This window comes from Choristoneura fumiferana, chromosome Z (genome assembly GCF_025370935.1).
Source record: "Choristoneura fumiferana chromosome Z, NRCan_CFum_1, whole genome shotgun sequence".
In the NCBI taxonomy this organism is placed as follows: domain Eukaryota; kingdom Metazoa; phylum Arthropoda; class Insecta; order Lepidoptera; family Tortricidae; genus Choristoneura; species Choristoneura fumiferana.
The window spans coordinates 17,414,135-17,441,683 of record NC_133472.1 but is presented as its reverse complement, the minus strand read 5'-3'; the positions used below and the strand labels follow the sequence as shown (position 1 = coordinate 17,441,683).

The window sequence follows — 27,549 nt, the reverse complement described above, 5'->3', positions numbered from 1 at the left end:
CTGAACCCCCTTCACCTCACACCTCACACTTTTTTTCTGAATTTTAATAATAATAATAAATACTTAAATAAATTTTGCTACTTTACGATCCCACTGAATGATAAAACTCATTTGATGACGAGATTGGCTGAGTTTATCACGTTGTCGGCGTCCTTACTCGGTATGGGTACTGGCAGAATACCAGCGCTGCGGCTTACCGCAGCACTATGCTGAGCCAGCGCCTGTTCTTCAGTGCATCACATGGCTTCTCATTTATGTGTCTGATCTGTTTAATTGTTATTTAATTTATGTTTTTATTTAATTGTTAGTTTTATTACTCTTTAGCTACTAAGCCATGTCTTTGTTTTGAAGAATAAAGATTATATCTATCTATCTATCTATCTATCTATCTATCTATTATAATTAATTCACGTTGCCTCTGCATTTACGCCAAACTCGAGAGATTACAATGACATATATATTTTTTAATTCATTTGTTTTTTAATCCGTCATTTCGGAAACTTACCAGCCAGCCCTCGTAAGTATACCTACCCAGGTTATTCGCATTCGTACGAATACCCTAACTAACAATTTGGCGATAAAACAAGTTCCATAACCGCCGTTTATTAGTTCTATTGCAAACCTATTGCTTTAGCTAGCACGACCTAAAAATTAGCGATATAGCACGCTACAACTCTCTTATAGTCTGATTTTGGCACTGACGTTATCACTTAGAGGCTCTTTAGTAGCTCGAATTATCTTCAATAGTGGCAAACAAGTGGTATAATAGTACTACAGCAGCGACGCATATTACTAAAGGAGATAATAAAAAGTCACAAAAGCCGTAACTTGGGCCAAAGTTTTTTTATTATTATTTGGTCTACAAACTGAATAGTACATAATTCCTACAAAATTTATGCTTCTTAATATTAGCATACATCTCATATATCCTAAAATAGTAGACACAACATGCACAAAATCATGGTAAACAGTTATTTATAAAACTAATTCGAACATAACAGACAAAAGAGAAAATAAACTAAAACAAAAAAAAAGATAACTAAAGGGAGACAGAATATTTGACAACAATACCTACTTGAGAATTGAATATGTTTACATATGCATACTTAGTACTACATTTACGCTAGATAAACATTTACATTTGATTAACATTTAGATTCTATGAAACCTGTAGAATGTTTTCTTATATCACTTAAAGCGTTACAAAAAAGCTACAGTGGTGAAAACAAACTCTTTGCGTGATAGTGGTACTCTTTTGTATGCTATTTTATAGGAAATATTTAGTATCTGGTAAAAAAAAAACGCGAGTGCTGTGTGCTATGCTATAATATTGTAATGGCGACGATAAAGACATTAAAAACGGTAAGTGCGTGATTTTAATATCAATTACTTTTGTATAGATTCGTAAAAAAACTATTGCGGTTGTAAGTTTTCTGTTATTATATGATATTTTACACCTCAATTTTCAAGCGCCTTAGAAATTTGTACGTTTCGATTAATAATTTGGACTGCAAAAATACTACGGTACATTTTTAGGGTTCCGTAGCCAAAATGGCAAAAACGGAACCCTTATAGTTTCGCCATGTCTGTCTGTCTGTCTGTCCGCCCGCGGCTTTGCTCACGAACTATCAATGCCAGAAAGCTGTAATTTTGCGCGAATATATATGTAAACTATGCCGACAAAATGGTACAATAAAAAATCATAAAATTTTTTTTGGTGTACCTACCATAGATTTAAAGTGGGGGTGATTTTTTTTTCTTATCCAATCTTGTAGTGTGGGGTATCGTTGAATAGGTCTTTTAAAACTATTAGGGAGTTGCAAAAACGATTTTTCGATTCAAGGACTTGTTTGCAAAATATTCAACTTTAAAGTGAAAATTTTCATTAAAATCGAGCGTCCCTCCCCCTCTAAACCTTGTAGACCTTGTGAAGCTACTATAAGACTCAAAGCTACTAAAAGCTCTATATTTATCGCCAAATTGTTTGTTGGGCGTAATCAATATTGAAAATGATGTTCGTGATTATGAAAGTGATAACTTTGTGCCAGATTTTGCCTTTGGCTCTGACCATTGGGAATTAATTTGAACTTAGACTTAGTGTTTTGGTCTCGGTGCTCGTTCCAAATCTCGGATTTGGTTCCTTGTTCCAGATCTGGGCTCGGTTTTTTTTGATGTAGAAACATGCGTGCGCAGAACTCACACGACTTATCCTTCTTACTCACGAGACTGGATCAACGGTTTAGGAGCACGTAGAGAACAAACGTAAAATACTGTTCCTATTCAGGTGTATTTACTCGTATTGCTGCATTTTTAAAGCGATTGTCGAGCGTGCAAATAAATAGTAATTACTTTACCACATTGAATATTAATCATTTAATGTAACCAGTACTTACTCAGACCACGCTCGATTTAAAACGTTGGCAATTATCCGTATAGAAGTAATAGTTGTGACAAATGTAAGGCATTAATAACTTGTGAAATATATAGACTCGACGTCGGCAACGGAACAAAAAGCAATGTCATTTTTCGAGGAGAGATTTTTATTTTTTGCGAGAAACAGTAATATTCATGGCTTGAAATATACCGTGAATAGCCGAAATATCATGTTCAAGTAAGAATTATTATTAATTACGAGACATTTATAGTTACATGTAGGTAAGGGCTGTAGTAAGTACTCACGTGTCTTTAAAAAACAATATTTCTGGTATAAAGTATATAGGTAGGTACAGGTGTACCTACTTAATTATTTTCTGCATAGTCAGCTTTTAGATCAGATAGAGCTCATAGAGATCACCGAAATAAATATATACTTATTTTATGTAGAGATATATAAACCTTCTGCTCAGTAAAAGCCTCGGTGCAAACTTATGCCGCGCCAATCGCTACAATAATAAAGTGCAACAATTTTTATATTGTATGCATACCCATCTATGCTTCGGGTGTTTATGCAGTGTGGTCGGTTGGTGGCAGGTGGTTGTGGGTGTGTGTGCTGGTGGCGAGCGGCGCGGGCTTGGCGCTGATGCTGCGCGGCCCGGCCCACGGCCAGCTTAGCTACACCCCGGACACCCGATACTTGCACTGGACCACCACCTACCCCGCTGTCACTGTCTGTGAGACCCTTGTTCCCTCTGCCACTCAAAAGAAAATCACTCGAATTCGCCGTAAGTATACGAGTAGCGTTAGATGGCCTCTTTTCTTAAATCTTATTGTTAAATTACCTTTTTTTTCAAGCGACTTTAATGCAGCCCCTTAATTACAATTACCAAAGGCATTTGACGAAATTGATGTTGGGGCAAGGGGCTTGCACCAAGGAGCTGTGCGTACCTTGCGGGCCGACTGTGGCTTGCGACGTCCCTTGGAGGCAGATAGTAGAAGAGGTTTGGTAGCTTTTGTACTGATATGCACTTTCGACACAAATACGATTTTTTGTTGTAATTCCAATAACGAGAGTTTTAAGTTACAATTGTTCAACCACTGTTTCGCACCAGATTCGCAAGAATTGCAACGATTTAATATCGGTGTGCAGCTTCAACGGAGCCGAGTTCCCTTGCTGCGAACGGTTTCGCATGGTGGACGGGGAGAACGGGCCATGCTACTCTTTCAACACACTACAGAATAAGTGAGAGCATGTATAATGTTGATATAGGGGCGTGATAAGTGTTTGATAAGACTGCTTACTTTTTAGAGATACGGCTAATTTAGGTATTAGATAAAATATAAACTACCTGTAGGATTATCGTGTTTTACAACGGCATGCTTAGTAAAGCATTACTTGCAGGGAATCAACAGAAGAATCATTGGTCATAGTAAATAGCACAACTGGACCAGGACAAATGTCATTCCATCTTCTGGCGGACGCTATGGTGAGGATGAGTAGGTACGGTGTGTCACCGTTGCACTTAATATTATGCCGCCTTTACACCTGTGAGTTACTTTCGTAATATTTATGTAAGTTACTTATGGTTGTAATTACACTGAAAATAAACTTACAGTAAATAATGCTTACGTAAAATTTGTGATTTTTAACTTGCATAACTTATTAAATGCCCATTTACACCAGTATCCACAGTAACCAGTAACTAAAATGCCTTTCCATCGGCGCCAAGTTTAAGCGGCTAGCACAAACCGCCATGATAACGTTTTCTTTATAGTTTGTCACCATGATTTATATATGTATAAGTAACACAACTTTTTTAAATATTTTTTTTTAATAATATGATATTATGGCACCCTACGGACATTTAAGACGTTCAAAAAACTGTTAACGGGTTGCGCTAGTGCTGTATTCTGACGGCAGAACATTGCAGTAATAATTCATATTAACTTTTAAGCAATTGAAAATATGAAATAGACATAATTATGCATTATGAAATTAAAACAATGAACGTAAACGATTTTCTAATTTAATAATTAAATTTCATATTCTAAGTCTGTTGCAGTGCTAATAAGTGTTCATTGGTCTGTACTCTACCAATGACTTCGACTCTTCGAAGTTAGAAGTCACTGTGACAGATCAAAAATGCCGCGAAAATTCCGGGCTCTGCTAATCTGTAACTTCTCAACTTATAATTTTTTCTCAAACATGACATGAAATATTGACGTTGTGTTATAAATAATAGGCCGAGAAGTATCGCGCTGCAGGCGCTGTGACTCAGCTGCGTGCGCGCGGTCACTCTAGCGGCCTGCAACGAGATTTCATACAACCATGCAGGCCAGTGGCCGGCAATGCGACCGTCTTTTGTTTCAACGCGTGCCCTGCGACACGCACGCGGCTCACGCCCAGCAACACCACAGCACGCACCGCAGCACCGCCAGCAGCCAGCACGACACGCGCGTACACAACACGGCGACCAGACTAGCGTCCCGCCAGCTTCATTTCTTGTTTTTTTGTTCAATTTATTTCATGTAATGTTTGAGAAAAGCACTATACAAGCCTCGGCCGGAACCTGGGGTTACCGGCCTCGCATCCCTATCCGGCCGAGTGTACTGCTTGGCCGGCAACCCCCTTCTTCCCGGCCTCTACAGTAATGTACTATTGTTCGATAAGCTGTGAGATGCTTCCATAAGCAAACTCGAACACGTTTAGACTAGTAATTTTCCAATTTACGTGAGTAGTAGGAAATTACAGTAAATCACTTACAAAGAGTGTTTACATATGAAAATATAGCGTAAGTCGCTTACGGAACTGACTTACGTAAATAAAACTTACAGGTGAAGGTGGCTTAATTAATATTTTACTTAAATTCTTGTCAGATATTCGTACACAGTCCCGAGGAATTAGCCACAAATCAATTGGATCGCAAGTTCCAATTTGACATCAAAATTCGTGAAAAAAACCGGGTCGAGTTACTTTTCTCAATCGTGGAGATACAAAATGATCCATTGCTGAAATTTGAAGATATAAATGTCAGAGGCTGTCGATATCTCAACGAAGTTCCAAGAATACCGCTACATGATTATCCAGTAAGTACCTAATAAAAATCATCACAGGAACATTATATGTATACCTAGATACGACTCCAATGAAACAGACTGGACTAAGGAAGACGGTTGCTGATCCACAGGTATATTCTTACGGCGCGTGTACGCTAGCTCAAAGCACACGGGATTCGTTTGATCAATGTGGCTGTATTCATCCTGCTCGCGATTTGAATTGTAAGTTTAAAAAATCATTGTTTCGGTTTCCGCTAGAGATCATAAAAAATTATAGGTGCAAACATTCATAAATTATTTCGGGGATCTCGGACGTGGACTATTAAGGCCTAAAGATTTCAATAAAGTTTGCTATGTGGGGGTTTCCGGGGCGACCGATAGATCTAAAACTTGGCCTTATCTCCGGGAAAACGGGTGTTACCTACGAGTTTTAGCAAGCGAAAGAAATTTGAGCAAGTTCGGTCGCCCGGGTACTGGACCCTGAAATAAAACACACTTTTTTTCTTAGCCGGTATTCATTTATTAAGATGTAAACATATTATGTCACAAACATTAATTATGAGAAAGAAACATGAGATCCACTTTTTTCTTTTTTCATTCTGGAGACGTGGTCGGTATAACTCCTACCTACCCTACACAACTCAGTGATTGATTTGATTATATTTGTATACATAAAAGGCGTTCATTTACGTGAAACGTCACATTTCTGTTTTGTAATCAAACACATAAAACTAAAAACAAAAGAACACTAAACTCAATGATTTACGTCCACTTGCAGGCTTTTTAATCTATGTTAAGTGGTCTTAAGTCCTGTCAGATCCATACAAGAACTGTCAGTTTAAGCCTTAAATCGAGATTTAAAAAAGCCTACAAGACGTCCTTAAAGCTATTGTAGCATTGCTAAGAAACGCTAGCCTATAATGAACTGAGTGGTCTAGGGTTATAGACCTCTACCAAAGTCGCCTCGCCACCACGATCTGTCCAGATTCGCCCTGAATTTAATACACTACAGTATTCATATTATTATTTTTTCAGACCAAAATATGTACTGCAACTACACAGGCCTCAACTGCTTAATTACTTTCGAAGGTAATTATAATAATTTAAAATAGAGTGACAAATATTACGGCAAAAAAAACTTTTTTAAATAATTCGAGCCTTATCTGTTTACTAGCTAATAAGAAAAACTTAGTGATTGACAAACCTACGGCTCGTGAACAATGTTTGCCGTCCTGCCTCGAAAGTGAGCTCACCATGATACATACTTTCCAGTAAGTAGTTTCCTAAAGTGTTCCAATAGGTACGAGTGTTTCATGTTTACATTAAGATATTATTTTACCGTTTGATGACCGGATTAGGTTAGTTGGCGCTTGGCAGTAGGTACTCTTATCTTACGTAGTTGCAGATTCGAATCCCGATGGAGCACTCTTTTCTGTTTGATGATTCTTGAAAAGTGTATTTAAACACGCTTTAGAAACTCAGCACCACAATTCACATATTTTAATGTTTTCATATTTTGAAAGAAGAAGGTTTAACGCTTTTTTCTTTTTTTCTACAAGTTTAATTTAACTTCACTTAGCAAAGTTGGCCAGGCATATTACGATGTGCCTGAGAACCAATACGGCAGATCGATTAGAGCAACGCATTCGTCGACACTCCTAGCTCTATACCGGGCACATCGTGATATGCCGAAAAAAAGAAAAGTTTAGGTACGACGAGCGAAGCGAGGAGTGGTTATTATTAATTGTGACCATAACCATTACTATTAACCGATACGGCGGCGTTTCATTATATGCCTAGGAATTTCATGATTTGCCTAAACGTCACTATATAGGCAAATCATTAAACGTTCAGTTTTGAACGATATGGCGAATGTCCCTTAGCTAATTATGATTGATTTTTTGGAGTCTTTTTGTATTTTTTATTTCAACTCCAAATTTGTTACTTTTACGGGTATCCCGTGAAACCATATCGTAAATACAAACTGAGACATGGGTGCACAGAAAAACCAGAAAAAGAGACCAGTACTGGCAATCGAACCCAGGTCCTCAGCATTCCGTTCCCTTAGCTAATTCATGAAATGGCGCTATTTCACGATATGCCTAGGAATTTCATGATTACATATACATCATCATGTCAACACCGAAAGACTTCCACTGCTGGGAATAGGCCTCCTCCAAGGCTTTCCATTTATACGTCTAAACTCTAAACCTATACAATTCTGATTACTATAGTGTTTGGTTACTCTGAATCTTGCAAGTTAACTTTCACTAATTTCCAGTAGTCGGATGAACTTGAAAGGAAGTTAACTATGTATGTATGCAGATTTACCCAACTAATTTAAGAAGATAACAGTCAACAAAAGTCAGTAAAAAAAGCTTTGCACATTTTATAACAATGTAATAATTGGTATTTTAAGGGTATTTTCGTTAAAAATGTCCGGAAGGAATTTACTTACCGTACTGTGCGTCACCGTAGCAATAATTTCGTCATTTGTTTAGACGCTCACTCTGCTCTTTTTTCTAAGAACGACAAAATTGAGACCGTTCTAAAAAAAGTGTCTACGTTGGTATTTGTTCTTTTAATTGCGTTTATGATATTATTATTTGAATGATTTGTTAAACGGCGACTAACACGGCCTAAACAGCTGAGCAGAAAACGAATGAAATAAGTAATTGTTTGTTTTGCTTTTTTGTTGACTTTACCTTTTTTAGACTATACTTTGTCATCTAATTTTCACTATACATATAATATTGTCGTATAATATTGTCACTATACATTGTCATCTAGTTTTCAAACATAGGTACCTTTACCTACCAAATTTCTTGTCAATCCGATCACTGGAAGTGGATCAAAATTAACAGAGATTTTAAACAACAACTTTTTTGATTTGTTACTTTAAATACCATAAACTTCTTAAATTATAGAATTTTCTGTGGCTATAGGAATAGAATTATTTACTTTATTTGATTTGACTAAAAATTTATTGATTATAAAGACTACACGATAAAATCTGCTATGCATGATCTGGTGTTACTTACTTTGCATTGAGTGCTAATTTTCAAGCAGCACTTTTTTTAAAGTAATTAGGGCTTAAGAAAGTACATAATAAAAATACAATCATAATAAAATGTTAGAGCGTCTGTGATCATGCATAGCCAGATTTTACCGTGTACAGTATTTACAATGCTTCATTCGTTGAAAAAAGTAGGTAAGTATTTAAATGTACTTTTAACCAATTACAAAAATATTTGTATAGACAGAGCAGTCAACAATAAATAACAGTCTGCATCTACATTAAACCTTTAATGTTTTGCATGATTTTCACAGGCACACAAGAATTAGATTAAAAACTTTGTCATCCTTATTAACTAGGTGCTTAGTTCTAAACTTTTAGGGGCAGAGTGGATATAATTACATATAAATATATGATCAGAAAGTTTAATTTAGTTACGCGTATGACCTATTAAGACTTTGTTTATGATAGACTGTTTACCCTACACACTAGGACGTGGGTGAGTGATGACGCCGTCGAGGGGGCGATGGTTACCATCCGGATGACATCGCTGCCTACTCTACGCTACGAAAGGAATTTACTACGAACCAATCTAGATTTAGTCGGTGAGCAAATAAATAGATGGAGCATGGGTATAGTTAGCAACAAGAATGAATGAGCGGTGGTGGAGCTCAAAGTGATCTACACAGCATCTTGTTTACCTAAGCAATAGAATCCTGTGCTGTGTAGATAATTTTGAGTTCTGCAACTGCTCATCCACTTTGCCACTGAATGTACATACGGGTGAAGAAGTAGCAATAAAGTTTTTATGCACGTAAATATTGTACTTACTAATGAATTTACATCAAAGAACTTCTACTCTTTAAAAAAATTGTACTTGTGTAATTTGTACACACAGGGTGTAATCGTTACCTACTTAAGTGTAGCTAGGCGATTATTCTGTAAATATAACAGATATCAGAAAATTATACTAATATATAAAGTACGTTACCCAATGAGTAAAAGCACAATTAACTTTTTTAAATTAAGGTTTTAATATTAAAAATATTAAGTTTAAACGCTCCCATACATTTAGTACCTACGAAGTTTCTTGAGGCTATTTGCCTACCATAAGAAAAAAACTATTTAAGATTCATTATTACACGAATAAAATGTTATAAATAATAAAACTACATTACATACATACATACATAAAATCAGGCCTCTTTCCCAACGGGGTAGGTAGAGACTACATACGTTCTTCCACTTGCTACGCTCCTGGCATACAACACTCGCTTTCTCTACATTCATCAATCATTTCATGCATGCACGTCGGTTTGGAGCATTTACTCCTGACACAACCTTTCTTCAGAACGTCCTCGATTTGATCGTGGTACGTTCGTCTAGGCCTTCCTCTCCCAACGTTCCCATTCACGCTCGTCTTATAGATCTGCTTAGTCAATCTGTTTTCATTCATTCTCTCAACATGCCCAAACCATCCAAGCATTCCTTTCTCAATCCGTGTGACTATACTTACCTTCATTTACACCACAGCGTTCCCTTATCGTACTATTTCTAATTCTGTCTCTCAATTTCACACCTAACATGCTTATTAGCGCTCTCATTTCTACCGCATTTAAGCTCTGATGTCTTTTCTGCCACACCCGACTTTCACTTTGTGTTGGTACTAGCACCCCTCTATGCACAGCCAGACGAGCTCTAAAACTATCTTTTATGAAATAATAAATCTAACATTTATTTATCAAGGAAGTGTATTTTTTGAATAACAGCAGTTGTTCGAAGTGACGCCCTTGTTGTGCGATAACATCAGTTTTATTAGTTAAAAAAGGTAGTGTACATTTCTTGAATTTGGGTTAGCGAAAAACAGCCATTATTTGTACCTGTCCATGACTGGTGCCATCACCCAATGCATCTATATAGCTAGACTTTGATCGTTTTCCGCGAGATCTGCGAGGGTGAGGACGATAGAGAATTTACTTGCCTTTTACAGGAACACCCGGTGAATTAAGTGTAAGTATTTTAATTTTTTTTTTCAGTGTCCATTGGAGGCACTGTGGGATTATTCTTCGGAGCTTCATTACTAAGTCTGGCAGAAATATTTTACCTCTTATCTAGGAAACTAAATTAAAATATCAACATACTTTTTAAACTCGTCGTTTACCGAAAACTAAGTATAATTTTCTAATATTTAATTGTAATGTATAGGTATATATTGTACCTAATTTGTTTTTCTTCATTATCTAGCGCCTATCACACATACTTATGCTATTTAATACAACACTGCGTAATTTTAAGAATTTCTGTAAATTAGTAGTTATCAAATAATAAACCACATTTGATCAGAAGTACATACGCTCGTTTTCCTTAACCCCTTAATCGTTATAGCAACGGGAATGCTTTATCGATAAACGATCATGACGCGAGTTTTTTGTTTAGATCCAGCTCTCCTAACTGTGTTAAGCATTTTTTTATTAATGTTGATTTGAGCTATCATTCTAGAGGCGCTTAAAATAAAAAAATGGGTAATACCGAAAGCAATGTTACTAGTGGTGTCAAGAAGCAGGCTGGGACTTCCACGCAAAAACTTTATAAATTCGTCGATGTAAAAGGTGAGTATGAAGTGAAGATTTCAAATATTTTCCAACTGATCCCCAAGTGTACAGAATCAGAGTTTAAGCTTGAATTAAATACGTATGAAAAAATATACCAACACCTGGTAAATTTAAACCTTTGTGCTTACCTATTACTAAAAATAATTGAAAATCTATCTTTGTAAAACCCCAAGCGTGAATCAAAACGGCGGCGGGGCGAAGTATGGGTAGGGTCACCATTACCAAATTCAAAATTAACAAAAAGGGGAACATTCTACAAAAGTCCAGACATTTCACGTACGCAGGGAGAAGAGGGGGTATTTAGCATTGACGAAGTAAGTTTTTTTTTCATTTATGTAAAAAATCCCAACGAGTTTAAAAGCCGTACAAAGTACTCAACAGTCCAGACATGCCTGGGCAAACTCGGTCATATGGTAACCCTAGGTGTGGGCTGTGGGCAGGTGGCGGTTTGCTAGTGGATATGATGAAGCGCGCTGTCCAGAACAAGCAGTACGCGGAGATCGACCACGCCATCAAGACAAAGGTGGAGCCGTTCCTGTACAATAAGGGAAAGGGCCGCTACATCCCGATATCCCACCTGGTGCTGCTCCGGAACAAGGAGCGGCCCCGGCACAAGCTGGTAAGTCAGCAGCAAGGACTTTAAGGACTTTCAAGGATTATAATATCATTCCGTTTGCTGTAGCAAGTAACACGTCGAATAAGAAAAAATAAAATAAAAATAGTACATGATACTACTGACCACAGGTTCACATAGTAATGGTGGCGATAGTAAAATTGTTCTTTGGACGTTACACGGCTACATATGTACTTAAACACTTAGAATATATTACAGCTGGGGAAATGAATGTACCTACTTGTAATAAGTGTTGCTTTTATGATAAGAGTCGCACTACCTGTCGATCGCGACTGTGTCTGCGAAAACTTGTTTAACGGTATCCCGCGGGGCAACAAAAATATCCTTCGTATCAAATTTTATCAAATTATGTCCAGCCGATTTCCTTCCAGCTGACCATCAAACTTTCGCATTTATAATATTAGTGGTTAGGTATTAAGATATGTTCTTACCCTAATCTTTGAAATATCTAACATTGTTCTATCAAGTTCTGTTACCTACTGGCAGCTGCCACCGCTGCGGGGTATGGAGAACCCTGACGAGGAGTTCGACGTGGAGAAGGACTGGCCTGTGGTCACGCAGGAGGAGTATGATGCCAATCCCTCCGCGTACAGAGAACTCTGCTGGGATCTAAAGGTACTCACTTTTAGAGCCGGTACTCGTAGGTACAACACGCGCTTTGGAAACGCGTGTTTTGAGAAACAAGTGATCCTTTTGGTATATAGCTTAATATTCGGGATGACTCGCTTCCTGAAACGCGTGTTTCATACACCGCCTAGTTAATGTGTGTTTAAATAATATTTTTCCTGGATTTAGGAACGCGGAGCTGTGGGAGAGACAATACTGCACCTGTGTCTTCTGAATGCCACCTCGTTGCTGGCGGACTTGGCAAAACGACTTCTGAGATTTTATCCGAAGTTAATCAATGACATTTACATGAGCGACGAATATTATGGTTAGTCTTGACGTGGGTAACCTACATAGGTTAACCTATCTGTATCACTAAAAATGTTTGTCCGAAACTATTCGACATTAATTGTTAGGTATGGTTGGTTACGGCTTCCTTCGTTTGTGCGAAAAATCAACCCGAAAAATAACTTATGCGGCATTTGTTGTTTTGCTTCGCTTCGATTTATTATTTGTATTATTGTTTTAATTTTTAACCCCCGACGCAAAAAGAGGGGAAGAGTTTGACCGCTATGTTTGTCTGTGTGTCTGTATGTCTGTTTGTCCGTGGCACCGTAGCTCTTAAACGGGTGGACCGATTTGAATGCGGTTTTTTTAGTTGGAAGCAAGTCTTCGAATGTTGATTTTTAGACATGTTTTATCAAAATCGGTCCAGCCGTTTTTGAAATATTGAACTTTGAAGTGACAAAGTCGGGGTTTTCCAACTTTTTGTTGGTTAGGTTAGGTTATATACTTGTCTGATAAATTTGAGCTTATCCTACATTCCGATTAGACATATATTTCTGTTGTTGGGATTCACTTTTATTATTTATTGTATATGTATACCTAAACTATGTACCTACAAGGATATGGTTTAGATCTTCACATTGCGAAGCTTTTATAGGTACCGTGTGGTTTGACAGGGTTTGCATTTTGACGCAAATCTAACCTAACCCATTTTATCTCACTCTAATTTGGTGCCAGGGAAGGCATGATTTTTGGTACTTTTTAATAGCTACTTAATCGGTAAAATTAAATTTTGGCGAAATAAGTATATCGAATGACAAATAGCACGTTAGGTGAATGAAAAATGGACTATAAAAAACACGTAAGTAATGTTCTCCGTGAGCTCTTAAAGAAACTTTCAGATTTTAGAAGCATTATTCGGGCAATGACGATGACACGCGATCGTGATATGCGGTTCTATTCTGTTATCGACTTGCAAAAGTTTTCGAAGTTACCGTAAAAAGTTATGTAAAGAATAACCATCAGTACAAAATAAACCTTACCGTTAATACGGTAATATATACGCTTAAGTAGAGATCGTAGCCCCCGCCTTAACACACTTCTTTTGTTTGGAAGTATATAGAGCTGTTATACTGTACTGCTGTCTACTTCTCTTGGGTAGGTATGTCAAATTATTTTTTTTGGTCTGCTTCGTTTAATATTTTGTTAATGTGCTTTTCGAAATCCTCGTTGCTTCTATAACTCGGTCTTAAACCTCATTAAAATATTTACAATCAACGCATTTCTTGACACTTTTAGCTTCTTTGCAAAATATTTATATACATTATAAACAATTTCCCGTGATTGCCTATTTACAGAAATGCCCTGTTTAAGTTGGCTCCGCATAGAAATCACTTTTAGAAAAATAAACTAGATAAATAAGTAAGTGGTGGTTTTAACTGCTCTATATAAATCATTGAAAACATAACGAGTGCACTCTCCGCGTGATGGATTGCTACTAAGTCAAAAACACGTCAAAAAGACAATTGGCATTTTCTATAATACGAATCCCTCCGATTTCCCCCGAAACCCGAAGGTTTTTCTAAGAGCTCACGAATTGTACATAGGGCAATGACTGTGGAAAAGTTGTTTGGACAAACGATTCACTGACAGCGTCAATAGTAAGCGGCTAGCGGCAAGCTTTTCACTGTCTGTACAGTCACCAGCATTAATATCTGCCACAGCGGAGCGTGCAAAAATATCTGACTCGTCCTTCCGGCCTTAGAAATAGAGCCGTATCAGATATTTATGCACGCTTGTTGTGTTAGATATTGGTGCTGGTGACTGTACAGTCACCTGCATTAATATCTGCCACAGCGGAGCGTGCAAAAATATCTGACACGTCCTACCGGCCCTAGAAATAGAGTCGTAACAGATATTTATGCACGCTTGTTGTGTCAGATATTGGTGCTGGTGACTGTAGTACCCAGTACCTGCCGTTTTAAGCCCCCGACGCAAAAAAGGCATTAATGTATTATTAAAAAGTATGAAAAGGCAAAGGTTGAAAAAAGATAACGCAACGGTTAAACTGTTGCAAAATACTTAGTATGCCCAGAAAAAGATGAGCGTTTAGTTGAAACCTGAAATTAATAATTACTAATGAATTTCGGTGGAGCTAGGTTTCAGTTTTAAAGGGTCAACATGAGAGAAATAACGATTTTTTTATGTAAAACGAACGCCATGCGCCATTTCTGTCCTTGGCCGTAAAAGATAGCGGCGTGAGTGGTTGCCGCTCATTAGATAGAGCACCTGATAAATGTTGCTGAAAATTAGATCGACTATGTATTCATAAAAATCACTTCCGGTAATACCTCTAAAAGTATCCACTACGGGAAAAATTAATCAGGGCTTTATGTATGATTTATGGAACTATCAATAAAACCTAATAAAAACCTAATTGATAGCTTACTTATTTCTATGGAAAATGAATTGAATGAATTTGTGATAAGGCCGTGGTAACATATTTTTGAGTGGTTCGAATAGGTACATACTTTTGCACCCTGCTGTTCATTTGATTGCAAATTAAATAAATGATTATAAGACACACGCCATGTCGTTCGAGAATACAGTAGGTACCGACATAATTTTAATATCATATGATTTTTTGGTGAATATTAAATTAGTTTTGTAATATTTTGAAAATAGAGATGGTAAAACCCTGAAAACCAAAAGTGAAACATAATACAACGCCTATTCTATTGCTTAAAATCGTTTATAATTTTCTAATGTAAACCGGATACACAGACAAAAATCCTAAAAACCATTAAAATATAGGTATTGTGCTGCCCAATTAAACTTAGCCACCGGAGTATTTTTTAAAATGTCTTTTATGTTTAGAGTTCTAAAAATTTTAGGCGAGAGTGTTCTGCACATGACAATCACGAACGAGGACCCAACGATGGTGAAGTTTCTTCTGGATGCGGGCGCCAACTACCACGAGCGTTGCTACGGCAACTTCATGTGCCCCGAGGACCAGAAGGCCTCACGCTCCGACTCGCTCCAACACGAGTGGGTCAACGTGCAGCTCTACACCAACTACGACGGGTAAGTGCATCGACGACCAACTGAATCGTGACCCACTGGAACTTTTACGTAGAAAAAGTCATTGTGACATCGCATTGCTTGACAAGGCAATTAATGAGGGCTATCGCGTATGAATTCGCCACTAGAGGCGCTAGTGTAGCGTGAATCTCATAGTTAGTGAGCTACGCGGGTTTATTTATAATTAGAATAATTTTGTGAATATTTTGCAATATCTGAAATTAATTATGGCAAATATGCGTTCCGGGGCAATGAATGTCTGTGTTTTGAGACAGTTTTGTCTTTCGGAAACCTTTGTCCCTTTTTTCCGAACAAAACGGGGACTATGCAACGCTGTGGCATGCTCGATATTTATATGGTACGGTTTTAAGGTGTATTAAATATGATTTTAATCTAAACTTTGTTTTCACGCCCGTAATAACAGACTTTCAAAACCATACTTAAAAACCTCACGCAACAGTGCGCCATCTAGTGAGACAAAAAACGATAGCCCTCATTGAGTCAATTACTGTGAGAACGTTCTACGGTGGGTCAGGAATCAAATGGTTCGACTGTACCTGTGTACTTACGAGTATCGACATTACGTGGTACAAGTGAACAAGTGGATGAGCGAGTAAGGTGCTCAATTTGTACTTTATTTATTTCGGCATTTATGTAGTAAGAAATAACCATTGAATTACTATGGATCTATTCTCTAAATGTGAAATGCCTTGGCCTATCTGAAAAGCATAGACGACATCCTATAAGTACCATAAGTTTGGTTAAAGTGTAGGAACGGTTACTAATCTAATAAGTAATAGAAGAATTAACAAATAGTGGAAAACATTAATATTTCTGTACTGTTGGTGTTAATACTTCTTGTGTGGAAAACCGGACAAGTGCGAGTCGGATCCTCGCACTGATGGTTCCGTACATCTCTCAAAATTGAAACCGACTAGGTTCCGTTTGCCACCCTTTGGGTAAGTAACCCTAAAAATTAAATGAAAATAATAGAACATGACCATAATTAAATGGGTGTCCGAAATTGTATTCCCAATTGTAGGTACGTGTACTGGGGCGAGTACCCGCTTAGCTTCGCGGCGTGCCTGGGCCAGGAGGAGTGCTACCGGCTGATCCTGGCGCGCGGCGCCGACCCCGACCTGCAGGACACCAACGGCAACACCGTGCTGCACATGCTCGTCATCTACGAGAAAATGGTTAATACTATAGTCCATAGTTTCCCATACTTGATTGTGCTTGGCTCAATATATATCTTAATCTACTCTCATATCGTAAAATTCGAATTATAAGATTAAAACCGGCCAAGAGCGTGTCGGACACGCCCGAAATAGGGTTCCGTAGCCATTACGAAAAAGTGAAGTAATATTTTTCTAAGGATTTCGTATTTTATACGGAATCTTCCAAGTTTAGGTATATTTTATACCTTAGGCTGCTATTTACTCTTAAACTAATAATAATTCTCAAGCAAACTTAGCCGTTATAGTTTTCCTTGAAAGTTTGATATATTTACAAATTTTTCCACCCACCGGTTTAGATTTTAGAGGGGGGGGGGGACGCTCGATTTTAATGAAAATTTGCACTTTAAAGTTGAATATTTTGCAAAAAAAACACTGAATCGAAAAATCGTTTTAGCAAACCCCTAATGGTTTGAATAGGCCTATCCAACGATACCCCACACTATAGGGTTGGATGAGAAAAAAAAATCACCCCCACTTTAGGTCTATGGGAGGTACCCTAAAAAAATTTTTTTTTTAAATTTTAATTGTACCTACCATTTTTTCGGCATAGTTTACTTACATATCCGTGCAAAATTACAGCTTTCTAGAATTGATAGCCCTGAGCAAAGCCGCGGACGGACAGACATACAGACAGACAGACATGGCGAAACTATAAGGGTTTCGTTTTTGCCATTTTGGCTCCGGAACCCTCAAACCGAGTTTATATTTACATACTTTTTAAACACAATATCAAAATATAAAAAAAATACATTATAACAATTTTCTTCTAACGAAATAATGTTATAATGCAATTTTTTTCACCATTACGATACACCTCGTTTACCACCTCGTTCGTTCGTCTCGTTCCATGAAACCACACTCGTGTTTTAACACAAGTTGCACCTTGCTAGTGCATATAGTCAAAATAAAAATAAAACTGTCAAACTGTGAATCGGACTCACGCACCGAGGGTTCCATTACAAATTAGTGATCTATGAAAATCTAGTGTTAGCTGAGCCTCGCTTTTAAGCAAAATGTACGCAGAGTTCATCTTCAGAGCAACACAACCGTTCACCATGCTAACCTTCTCGTAGCACAATTTATAATAATAATTTATTGAATCATATAAAAATTTCATATAATAATGTAATAATTTTATTGAATAAAGCGTTACTTTGCGGAGGTCCCTAACAATGAACTGAAACAATTTTGCTCATGCTTATGGTAGCTACGTTTATGCAAGAAAGTTGTGTTCATGCATTTCTTCCACCTCCACACTGTAAGAACAAACACAAATCACACAACCCCATTTACCACTCTGACGCGTTTCGAACTCAACCAGAGCTCATATTCAGAGCAACAAAATCATTCACCATGCTACCTTCTGGTAATTGGTGGTAGTAATTATTTCAGTTAATTTTTAGGGACCTGCTCCGAAAAGTAACGCTTGATTCAATGAATTATTTATCAACTCTCGTGGAACAAACCTTAAGAGCTAGGTAGGGTAAACCATACAGTAATTGGCCACGTTACAGTAATAGCCCTCTTGAATGTTTTATCTGAAATAACAATAATACAAATAATTTAATGATAAAAGCGACTAGATTATTATAATTAGCACGATATTTGTTATGATTTATCACCAATTTTCTTTGTAATTTTTTGATTTAATTCAAGTGGGCAATTACTGTACCGTGGCCAATTACTGTATGGTTTACCCTACCTGGTAAGTCCAGAACACCATGACTTTAAAGCAAGTTTACTTAAAGTTTCATACTAAGCACATTTCGACAGATGTTCAAATGAGGTCTATACCTACAGTAATTGGAACGTTATGAACAGACTACGTATCGAAACTAGATTGTAAATTTTAAAATCATACACAAGTTGTCGTTGCTAACATTTAACACTCATCATTTTTCTTTTTTGCTGAATAAGAGCCCGCTTCCACTACGCATTCAACGTAAACAATGTTTGATGAGCAGACGATGTCTCTACATTAACTTGACATTATATTTCCAGTAGGTATATTAAATATGTGTTCCATAGAGATCTAGTACAGTCAATACAAGCTTTCTAAGTTTAACACAAGAACAAGAACAATTATTTACTTCGCTGCCTAATTAGGATCATCGTCAGAAAATATACTAAGGGGCTGTTTCACCATCCATTGGTTAGCGTTAACCGACGGTTAAATGTGATGCCGTCTCCGTCTATTCGAACAAAACAAATAGAGACGGCATCACACCTAACCGCCAGTTAACACTAATCAATGGATGGTGAAACAGCCCCTAAATATGCAATCCCTTTGTTATGCCGTTTTAACGCGTATCCATGGTAATACTCGTATGGCAAAAAGACCTCTGAGTAGGTACGTAGGTGCAGTGCTACCCGACCAATCAGGCAAAGCGTACCAATAGGTACGTATTAAGCGTATAACGAAATAAAATAAGAATTAGACATGTTAATGTAGGTATTAATATTAAACGTAATAATAATATAATAACGGTCAAAATGTGCATGTCAATTAACGTGCTCGTCAAACAATTTTAACCATCTAGGGACATTTTTATTGAATAGCTGTTGTATGTTTCGGCTTTTCAATTTAATTTTGGCGACCGGATAGCCAAGTGGCTAGAGAACCTGACTACGAAGCTTGAGGTCCCGGGCTCGATCCCCGGCCGGGGCAGATATTTGTATGAATAATACGAATTAATTGTTCTCGGGTCTTGGATGTTTAATATGTATTTAAGTGTGTATTTATCTATATAAGTATGTTTATCCTTTGCCTAGTAACCATAGTAGGTATATACAGTCGAACAAATTGAATCACGACCCAGGGTGGAACCTTTTAATAATCAGTTTCAGTTTCACAAAAGTATGAGATGTCAACATGACATTAGTAGCACAAAGGTTCCACCCTGGGTCATGATTCAATTTGTTCGACTGTACACGCTTTGCTTATAGTTTGGGACTAGGCCAATTGGTGTCAATATTAGGTCTTATGATATTTATTATTATTGTTTATTATTTAAGATCGACGTGATTTTTGGCATAGAGATAGTTAATGGGCCTGAGAGTGACATAGGCTAATTTTATCCTGGAAAATGCAGTTCCCGAGGGAACAGCGCGCGATAACCGGATTTCACGCGGGAGAAGCCGCGGGCAAAAGCTAGTTGAATTACAAATGAATGAGATATCCCTATTTGTATGCACAGAGCACGTTCGACATGGCTTACGAGGTGGGCGCGTCGCTGCAGCTCCGCAACGTGCAGAACCTGACGCCGCTGACGCTGGCCGCCAAGCTGGCGCGCACCGAACTGTTCTTCCACATCCTCAACATCGAGCGCGAGATCTACTGGCAGATCGGCGCCACCACCTGCGCTGCGTACCCGCTCGGCGGAGTGGACACTATCGACACAGAATCCGGTCTCATCAACAAAGACTCCGCCCTTAATTTAGTGGTTTTCGGCGTAAGTTAAATTTTCTTACTAGGATTGATTAGTCTTCTTCCTCGATCACATTCATCTCAGTCAGAAATATCTCCTAGCAGCGTTAACTTTTCAACGCTGAACTTACTCCTAGTAGCTGAATGATACCGAAAATAAGTTAAAAACGTAAATGGGTGAACCTCTGAAGCGTTTCAACCGATGTTTCCCGGTCGTTACGAAAATCGAATAATACCTGAAGTCCGTCACCAGAAATCTCAATCACCACGTGTGGTGTGGAGTGCAGTCGCAGAAGCAATGAGGGCTATCGTTTTTTGTATCACTAGATGGCGCACTGTTGCGTGAGGTTTTTAAGTATGGTTTTGAAAGTCTGTTATTACGGGCGTGAAAACAAAGTTTAGATTAAAACCTTAAAACCGTACCATAAAAATATCGAGCATGCCACAGTGTTGCATAGTCCCCGTTTTGTTCGGAAAAAAGGGAAGACAAAGGTTTCCGAAAGACAAAACTGTCTCAAAACACAGTCATTCATTGCCCCGGAACGCATATTTGCCATAATTAATTTCAGATATTGCAAAATATTCACAAAATTATTCTAATTATAAATAAACCCGCGTAACTCACCCAAAAACTATGAGATTTGACATTTCGGAGACCTCACGCTACACTAGCGCCTCTAGTGGCGAATTCACACGCGATAGCCCTCATTGGTTTAACCCTTTAGTGGGTAACGGCAAGATATTTGCCGTCATACGACTCAGATATTTTATTTTTTTCTCAATGAACGTGTTGTTAGTTAATATAACTTTTGGTTCGCATAAGAGAACATACTCGTACCAATTTACGAAAAAAAGAATAGCAGATAAACGTTATTCCAACCCATGTTAAATGATGATTCTTAGGCCTGAACTTAGATTTTTAACTATTCCTTACAATTGAACAAAAATGTTTGTAAATAAAATTTTGTTTGCTGGATTTATCCGATAGTCACAATTCTCTACTTTCAGAGACAAGATTGGCGATATAAAGTTTAAAGAAAAAAAATCTGTTATTTGATAATTTTAAAAAATGAAGACGGCAATATATTTGCCACTATCCGTTAAGTGTCTGGTGTTTATTAAAGGAAAGGGTGGGTTAGGCTACAATTGTTATTGATTTATATATGGAGCAATAGCTTAATTCAATACTTCAAATTTGCCTTTTACCTTTATTGCTGAATTAGCCGTGTTAGTTAGAAATGACAACGGAAGTAAAAAAAAGTCCCACTTTGTGCTGTCCCATGCTTCAGAGATTTTCACGTTTTCAATTAAGGTCGGGCAGCTACGGGACCCTGACTATAAGCATGGCCCGATATGCTCTTGCCCGGTTATTTATTTGAAAGAATTCAGTTTTAAGTTAAATAAAGGTTTTAATTATTTCTTATCATCTATTGGTTTTTAATTTATTTATTTTAGATACGTCGTGCCACCCGTAGTTCCCCCGGCAAACTGACATGACGGTCTTGTCACTTAATGCCCTTGGCTGATAGCGGCAAACATATTGCCGTCTCATAATTCGGAAACCCTGCAATAATATATACATTTCTCTTTCTCAAAAATCATAAAAAAAAATCATTCATGCTGTGCGTATCGTTAAAGTTCTCGATTCATTGCTTTAAAAAAATAATGGTCAAAGGGTTAAGTTCATAGACTGGACATTATCTTTAGATTTTCGTAACACACGGAAGACTGTGGTTGATACGCTTTAAAGGCCCGCCCAAATACGTATGTATCAGTCAAGATTACGAGTAGTTCACTTTTGTACTGTACTCACTGACATACCTTCGGACCGTAAAGTATAAAATGCTGTTCTCACCAGGAAAAAGATGAGCATTTGGAATTATTGGAAGGAATGCTGATCGACCTGTTGAAAACTAAATGGAACACCTTCGTGAAGTTCCGGTTCTATCGGCAGTTTATATTGTTCTCGTGCTACTTCCTGATCTCGCTGGTCTGTTTCACGCTGCGCCCGGGCCCCCCCGGTGAGCACGCCGTCAACTCAACCGTCGTCAATTCCAGTATACCTATTAACGAAACAGACATTGTTACGGACATGGGTAAGTTCCGAGATAACAACAAAATTATTAAATCACATTAAGCTATTATTCCGCTTACAGACGTCGTGAATAAGGTTTTGCCATCGTATTTTGTCGGGTAAGTTCGTATATAGTATCTAGTAGTAATATATAAATAAATAAATCTTGCTTTTTCAACCAAGGCTCGGATACCGGTTAAATTTCCAAACCGTTATCATGTAGGTACTTGGCCCAAAACCCTTTCATTTTGGTTTCGTTCGCGAAACCGTTATTTTAAAACCGGTTTTGGAACATTTCCATAAAGTTCTTGTCAGGGCGGTTTAGAACAATAAAAATCGGTTTATTCCGGCGCAGGGTAAACGTCGCCGCCCGCCGCCGGCCGACCAGCTGTCACTCGTCGAATAAACCGGTTTATTTAGGTTATAGTTAAGTTCTTAGGCCGTCTTGCAGGAAAAAACAAATCAAGATTTAGTCGTTAAACCTGGCTTAAGCTTGACAGTTCCATACATTTTGACATTACTAAACTGAGCTTAACTCAAACTCGAGATTTATGTGTTTCCAGCAAGTAGCCATTAAAAACGTTCGCGTTCTTATGAAAGTTGTTGTCAAATAATTTGCCTTTTTAGGGTTTTGTACATAGCGGAGGCGCTTCAACAGTGGACTTCCTACGGCTGATATGATGATGATGATGATGAGTTTTGTACACTAGGGGGCTGTTTCACCACCCATTGATTAAATTTATTTGACGGATAACTGTGATGCCGTCTCTGACTATTCGAACAAAACAAACAGAGATGGCATCACAGTTATCCGTCAAATAAATTTAATCAATGGATGGTAAAACAGGGGGTAAGGGTTCAAATGGAATTTTATTGCTTTCACTCTTGTGTCCGTCTGTCCATCTGCCGTCTTTCACACAGATTTAACAGCCCATTGGCCCAATGCCATACAAATTGTCAAGGCATATTGCTTCAGGAAAGGGAAGAAATTATCAGGATAGTTTATTAGAAATTATCAGTAGAAATATACGTACCTATTTATGTTTTTAGATGGTTACTGTCTTTCAGAAAACTGCACAACTTCGATAAATTCCAATGAGATAGATCCAGCATCAGTAGAACTTTTGAATGATACAAAACCTGGTAGCAGTCCCTGCGCTCGTTTCAAAAGTCACCCAAAAGAAAAAGAGAAACGTAAGTAGAACTTTTAAATATAAAATTATGTACTTTATTTCGTACCTAAATACAGTCGAAATGTGTTGGTGAAAACTTGTGAAAACAAAAATATAACACTACTTTTTGACAGTCGTGTATATAACCTACCTAATCTAGTGGGTGCTCTGTAACCTTCATCAGATTTAATTTACAGCAACTGAAGCGCCCAAGGAAACTGACATGGAGGGGTGGTGGGAGGATCTCACAGAAGAATGCAGGTTAATGAACTTCGACTCGTCGCAGGCTAAAGTAAGATAATTAATCAACTGCTTTTCTTATACCTACTTATTAAAAGAGTATAGTTACTGACTGACTAACGTATAACGCAGCGCACAGATTTCTAGCCTAAACTACCAGAGCTAGACGTTCAGAATTATGCGCAGACGGAGTCGTGGGCAACATGTAGTTTTACTATAATCGTTAATATTAGGTGCTACTTATGCGAAAAAAGAAGTTATGGGCATTAAGCTAGTTACTATAATGTTAGATGTATGCAAGTTTCAATTAAATAATCAAAATTGCAGGTCAGAATTTCTGCTGAACTGTTGCTATGGCTGGGGGCGTTAGCTTATATCGGAGCCGCGCTACGAGAAGCAAGATTTCTTGGACTAAAAATGTTTTTTGAGAACTTAAGCACAGTTCCATCCAGGTGAATATTATTCATATTTAATTGGTAAACTTAGTTTATTAGTAAGTATTATATGCACAGTATAGGTAGTACAAGTAGTTATGAGCGAATGTTTTCGCTAGGCAACTGCTATAAGTAGTTTATAATACCTAAACTATCAATACTCGCAAGGCTCACATCTTTAAAAACATTCTTTGTGAGAAGTAATTTCGTGTTTGAAATGATTGAGAGAATTCTTTCGATAATTCTTAAATGTACAGTCAGCAGCAAAAAAGGATGAGCGGTTCTGGTGGTCAAAATTATCTGAACTCTTTTTATTACCTACGCGGTAGATTCGTGTGTAGATCATTTGTTTGTGCAGGGTGATGTTCCTGTTCTCGTGCCTACTGATGGTGGCTCTGCCCACTCTGCGGCTGTGGTGCGCCGACGAAGCTGAGGACCACTTGGCTGTCATTATAATGCTTACAACTGCACCGTACTTCCTATTCTTTTGCAGGTATTTATACAAATTTAACTAACATGACTATTTGTTGAATTAAGCCATAGTTGACTTGATCATTTCTCTTGCAGAGGATTCAAAACTGTCGGTCCATTCGTTGTGATGATTTATAGAATGGTGATGGGGGACCTGCTGCGGTTCGTTTGCATTTATCTGGTATTTGTAATGGGCTTCTCGCAAGGTACGCTGATCATGCGCATAGTATCGCTGAACTTGTCTTGCTTGCGTGTCAATTCACACCCGCACCCGACGCACCAAATTCACGTCAACGAGTACAGACCTATTCGACATAATATACTCGTGTGAACTGACCCTAAAACTGCCACAAATTATGTTTACTTGTAATTCTGAATTGAACATATATTTATGTTCGTTTTCCAGCTTATTACATTATCTTTCTGTCGTTTGATAACCCGAACACACCCGAGGGCGTGGACGACTCGGTGTCGAACCCCATGCCCTCGCCGATGGAGAGCATCATGGCTATGTTTCTCATGTCCTTGACGTCCTTCTCCGACTACTACGGTGCCTTTGATCGCACTGACCATGAAATAGAGGCAAAGGTGAGGACATAACACTACAAAGTAGGTACACCTGTGTTTGCTACATCCACAATCAAATGTTTTAACTAGATTAATAATTTATAACTCCCACTACTCAATCATAGACAGAACTTTTCTAACTGAATACCTAGTATGGACTTAACTATGTAGTTAATCTGTTTTTTCAATGCGATATTGAACTCAAATTCGAAGATTATTAGTGTTTTTGCATACCTATCACTTTTGAATAATTTAAATAATGGTCGTTTCGGTCAGTCGTCGGTAGTTTGTGTTTAAATAGATCTATTTTCTGAAAAAAAAAAACAATCCTTTGCTGCAGCTTCTCTTCGTAGTGTACATGATAATAGTGGCGATCCTGTTGGTGAACATGTTGATCGCTATGATGGGCAACACGTACCAGAAGATAGCGGAGACGCGCAACGAGTGGCAGCGGCAGTGGGCGCGCATCGTGCTGGTGGTGGAGCGCGGCGTGCCGCCCGCGCAGCGGCTGCGCCAGCTCATGACCTACAGCCAGCCCATGGCCAGCGGCAAGAGGGCGCTGGTCTTGAGGATCAATCAAAAGGTCTAAGGGTCTAAGAGCTGGTTTCTATTTGTCGGATCTCGGGCTCGGATTTTAATCGGATATTCCAGTTGCAGAAAATTTTATATGATGCTATGCACACTTGTCCAACATTGATTTAGAAATAAATAACCAAAATTCGACACGAAACGGATCCGACACCCGACAAGTGAACTAAACATTACAACTAAAAAAGTTAAAAAAAATCTTATAACTTCTAACCTAACCTTACCTACCATTCTTGGTCAGAGTACTATCACGAACCGGGATTATTGAGCCAGTCACCACTGTGTCCACTGTTCATAATTTAGTCGAGTTATAGGGCAAATTACGAAACAGTGGCAATAGTGGCTCAACAGTGTTCGGGAATTTTCAGAAAACCTAATAAATTTTGGGTTATTTCTACTCAGAATTCCGAGCACTATCGATTTAAGCAATAAAAAAAGTGTCCAACTTTTAATTGTCAGTTTTGTGATGCAGTTAACCATACATATTGTATGGACCGTCACAAAACTGACTAATAAATGTTGTGTGGAAAATTAAGGATAATTAAGGCAAAACAAGTACATTTTTTTCTGAAATCCCCCGTTCACGACTGTACGTTGTTAGGTTATTCTAACGCGCACATCAATAGTAGTGGGTCCTGCCTTAGAGTTCCAGTTCCTTCCCCTTCCTAGCTTTCGGCTCCATCATCAGATGAGCTCGATGGTACCATATTATTGTATTTTCATCAGAACTACGCATAATTGCCAAGTTTCGTGTTGACGCAACAATATGAACTGGGTGAAAATTAGGAGACTCCGTTACATACACAGATACATACGTATACAATACATAGTTACAAGTGAAGCGAATAATAAACGAGTGTTTAATAAATGCGAGAGTTTGTGTATGTTTGGCACGTTATAACGTGGATGGATTTGGATATACTTGTAGTCTATCACTACGACTAACTAATAGGATAATTTACTTCTTATCCAGATATTCCCTGCTGGGGAACATATGAACATCCACAGCGCAAACTTTAACAAAATTTTGAGATCGGTACTCGTAACCTTTCGGAGCACAGCCTAACTAAACGGCTCACTTATCTTGTCTTCTAGATATTGTAGTAAAATTATCCTGGCTAGGAATAACAGCCTATATAGGTACTTGTGTTATGATTCACAAAAAGTGAGCTGTAGTTAACTGTGAAATGTCACTTTCAGGATGAGGACAAAGAAGAAATGAAGGAAATTTTGGAAATGAAGCGGACTCATGAACGTATCGTGGCGAAAAGGAAGCAGCGTGCTGCTGAGTTGAAAGGGCTGAAGGGCCGGCCCCCGCCACCGCCAGTCCGCAACTATCCCATTAGAAAATAAGTTTTAGCTTGGTCGCTCAGGTACTACTGATTTGAATACGATTTATAATTACCTTATTTAAATAGGTAACTAGATAAATACTATACTAGGCATCTTTAAGGTAATCTGAAATACCTGTATCTACCTACGAATACAAAAATGTGTCTGTCTGTCTCTATAATTGTGCAAGTACACCTATACTGTTTATTAGTAATGAAATGATCCAATGACTTGGATATGATATAAAATTCAAAGTCCTGACTGACTGACTGATATATAAACGCACAGCCCAAACCGCTGAAGCTAAAGGCTTGAAATTTGGCATAGGGTCTTGTGTCC

General features: G+C 38.0%; 3 protein-coding genes across 5 annotated transcripts in view; 2 read left to right on the top strand and 1 right to left on the bottom strand.

Moving 5' to 3' along the window:
• Positions 1 to 3,559, bottom strand: part of polo (Serine/threonine-protein kinase polo) — a 37,775-nt gene extending 34,216 nt beyond the window's left edge. Inside the window, exon 1 of the mRNA XM_074090749.1 lies at positions 3,325 to 3,559. The gene's annotated coding sequence lies outside the window, so the exon portion shown is untranslated. The remainder of the gene's footprint in view (positions 1 to 3,324) is intronic.
• LOC141430184 (sodium channel protein Nach-like) lies at positions 854 to 10,693 on the top strand. Of its 3 annotated transcripts, none has more exons than XM_074090776.1 (11): positions 854 to 2,611; positions 2,971 to 3,161; positions 3,232 to 3,377; positions 3,489 to 3,619; positions 3,779 to 3,863; positions 5,254 to 5,463; positions 5,565 to 5,655; positions 6,469 to 6,522; positions 6,608 to 6,704; positions 8,942 to 9,054; positions 10,486 to 10,693. In XM_074090776.1, exons 1-11 carry the CDS (start codon positions 2,517 to 2,519, stop codon positions 10,575 to 10,577), a joined length of 1,305 nt encoding a protein of 434 aa, XP_073946877.1. In that variant the 5' UTR covers positions 854 to 2,516; the 3' UTR covers positions 10,578 to 10,693. The 3 variants fall into 3 exon arrangements, with proteins under 3 accessions (XP_073946877.1, XP_073946886.1, XP_073946893.1); XM_074090785.1 differs by having other exon boundaries at positions 2,952 to 3,161; XM_074090792.1 differs by lacking the exon at positions 8,942 to 9,054.
• A 107-nt stretch (positions 10,694 to 10,800) lies between these two features.
• Positions 10,801 to 27,391, top strand: nan (transient receptor potential cation channel subfamily V member nanchung). Its single transcript, XM_074090702.1, has 16 exons — positions 10,801 to 11,058; positions 11,502 to 11,680; positions 12,182 to 12,310; positions 12,491 to 12,629; positions 15,481 to 15,670; positions 16,710 to 16,863; positions 20,103 to 20,357; positions 22,191 to 22,428; positions 23,475 to 23,600; positions 23,776 to 23,870; positions 24,146 to 24,270; positions 24,611 to 24,745; positions 24,820 to 24,929; positions 25,130 to 25,311; positions 25,631 to 25,873; positions 27,079 to 27,391. The coding sequence occupies exons 1-16, from the start codon at positions 10,968 to 10,970 to the stop codon at positions 27,229 to 27,231; spliced, it is 2,544 nt and encodes an 847-aa protein (XP_073946803.1). The 5' UTR covers positions 10,801 to 10,967; the 3' UTR covers positions 27,232 to 27,391.
• The last annotated feature ends 158 nt before the right edge of the window (positions 27,392 to 27,549 follow it).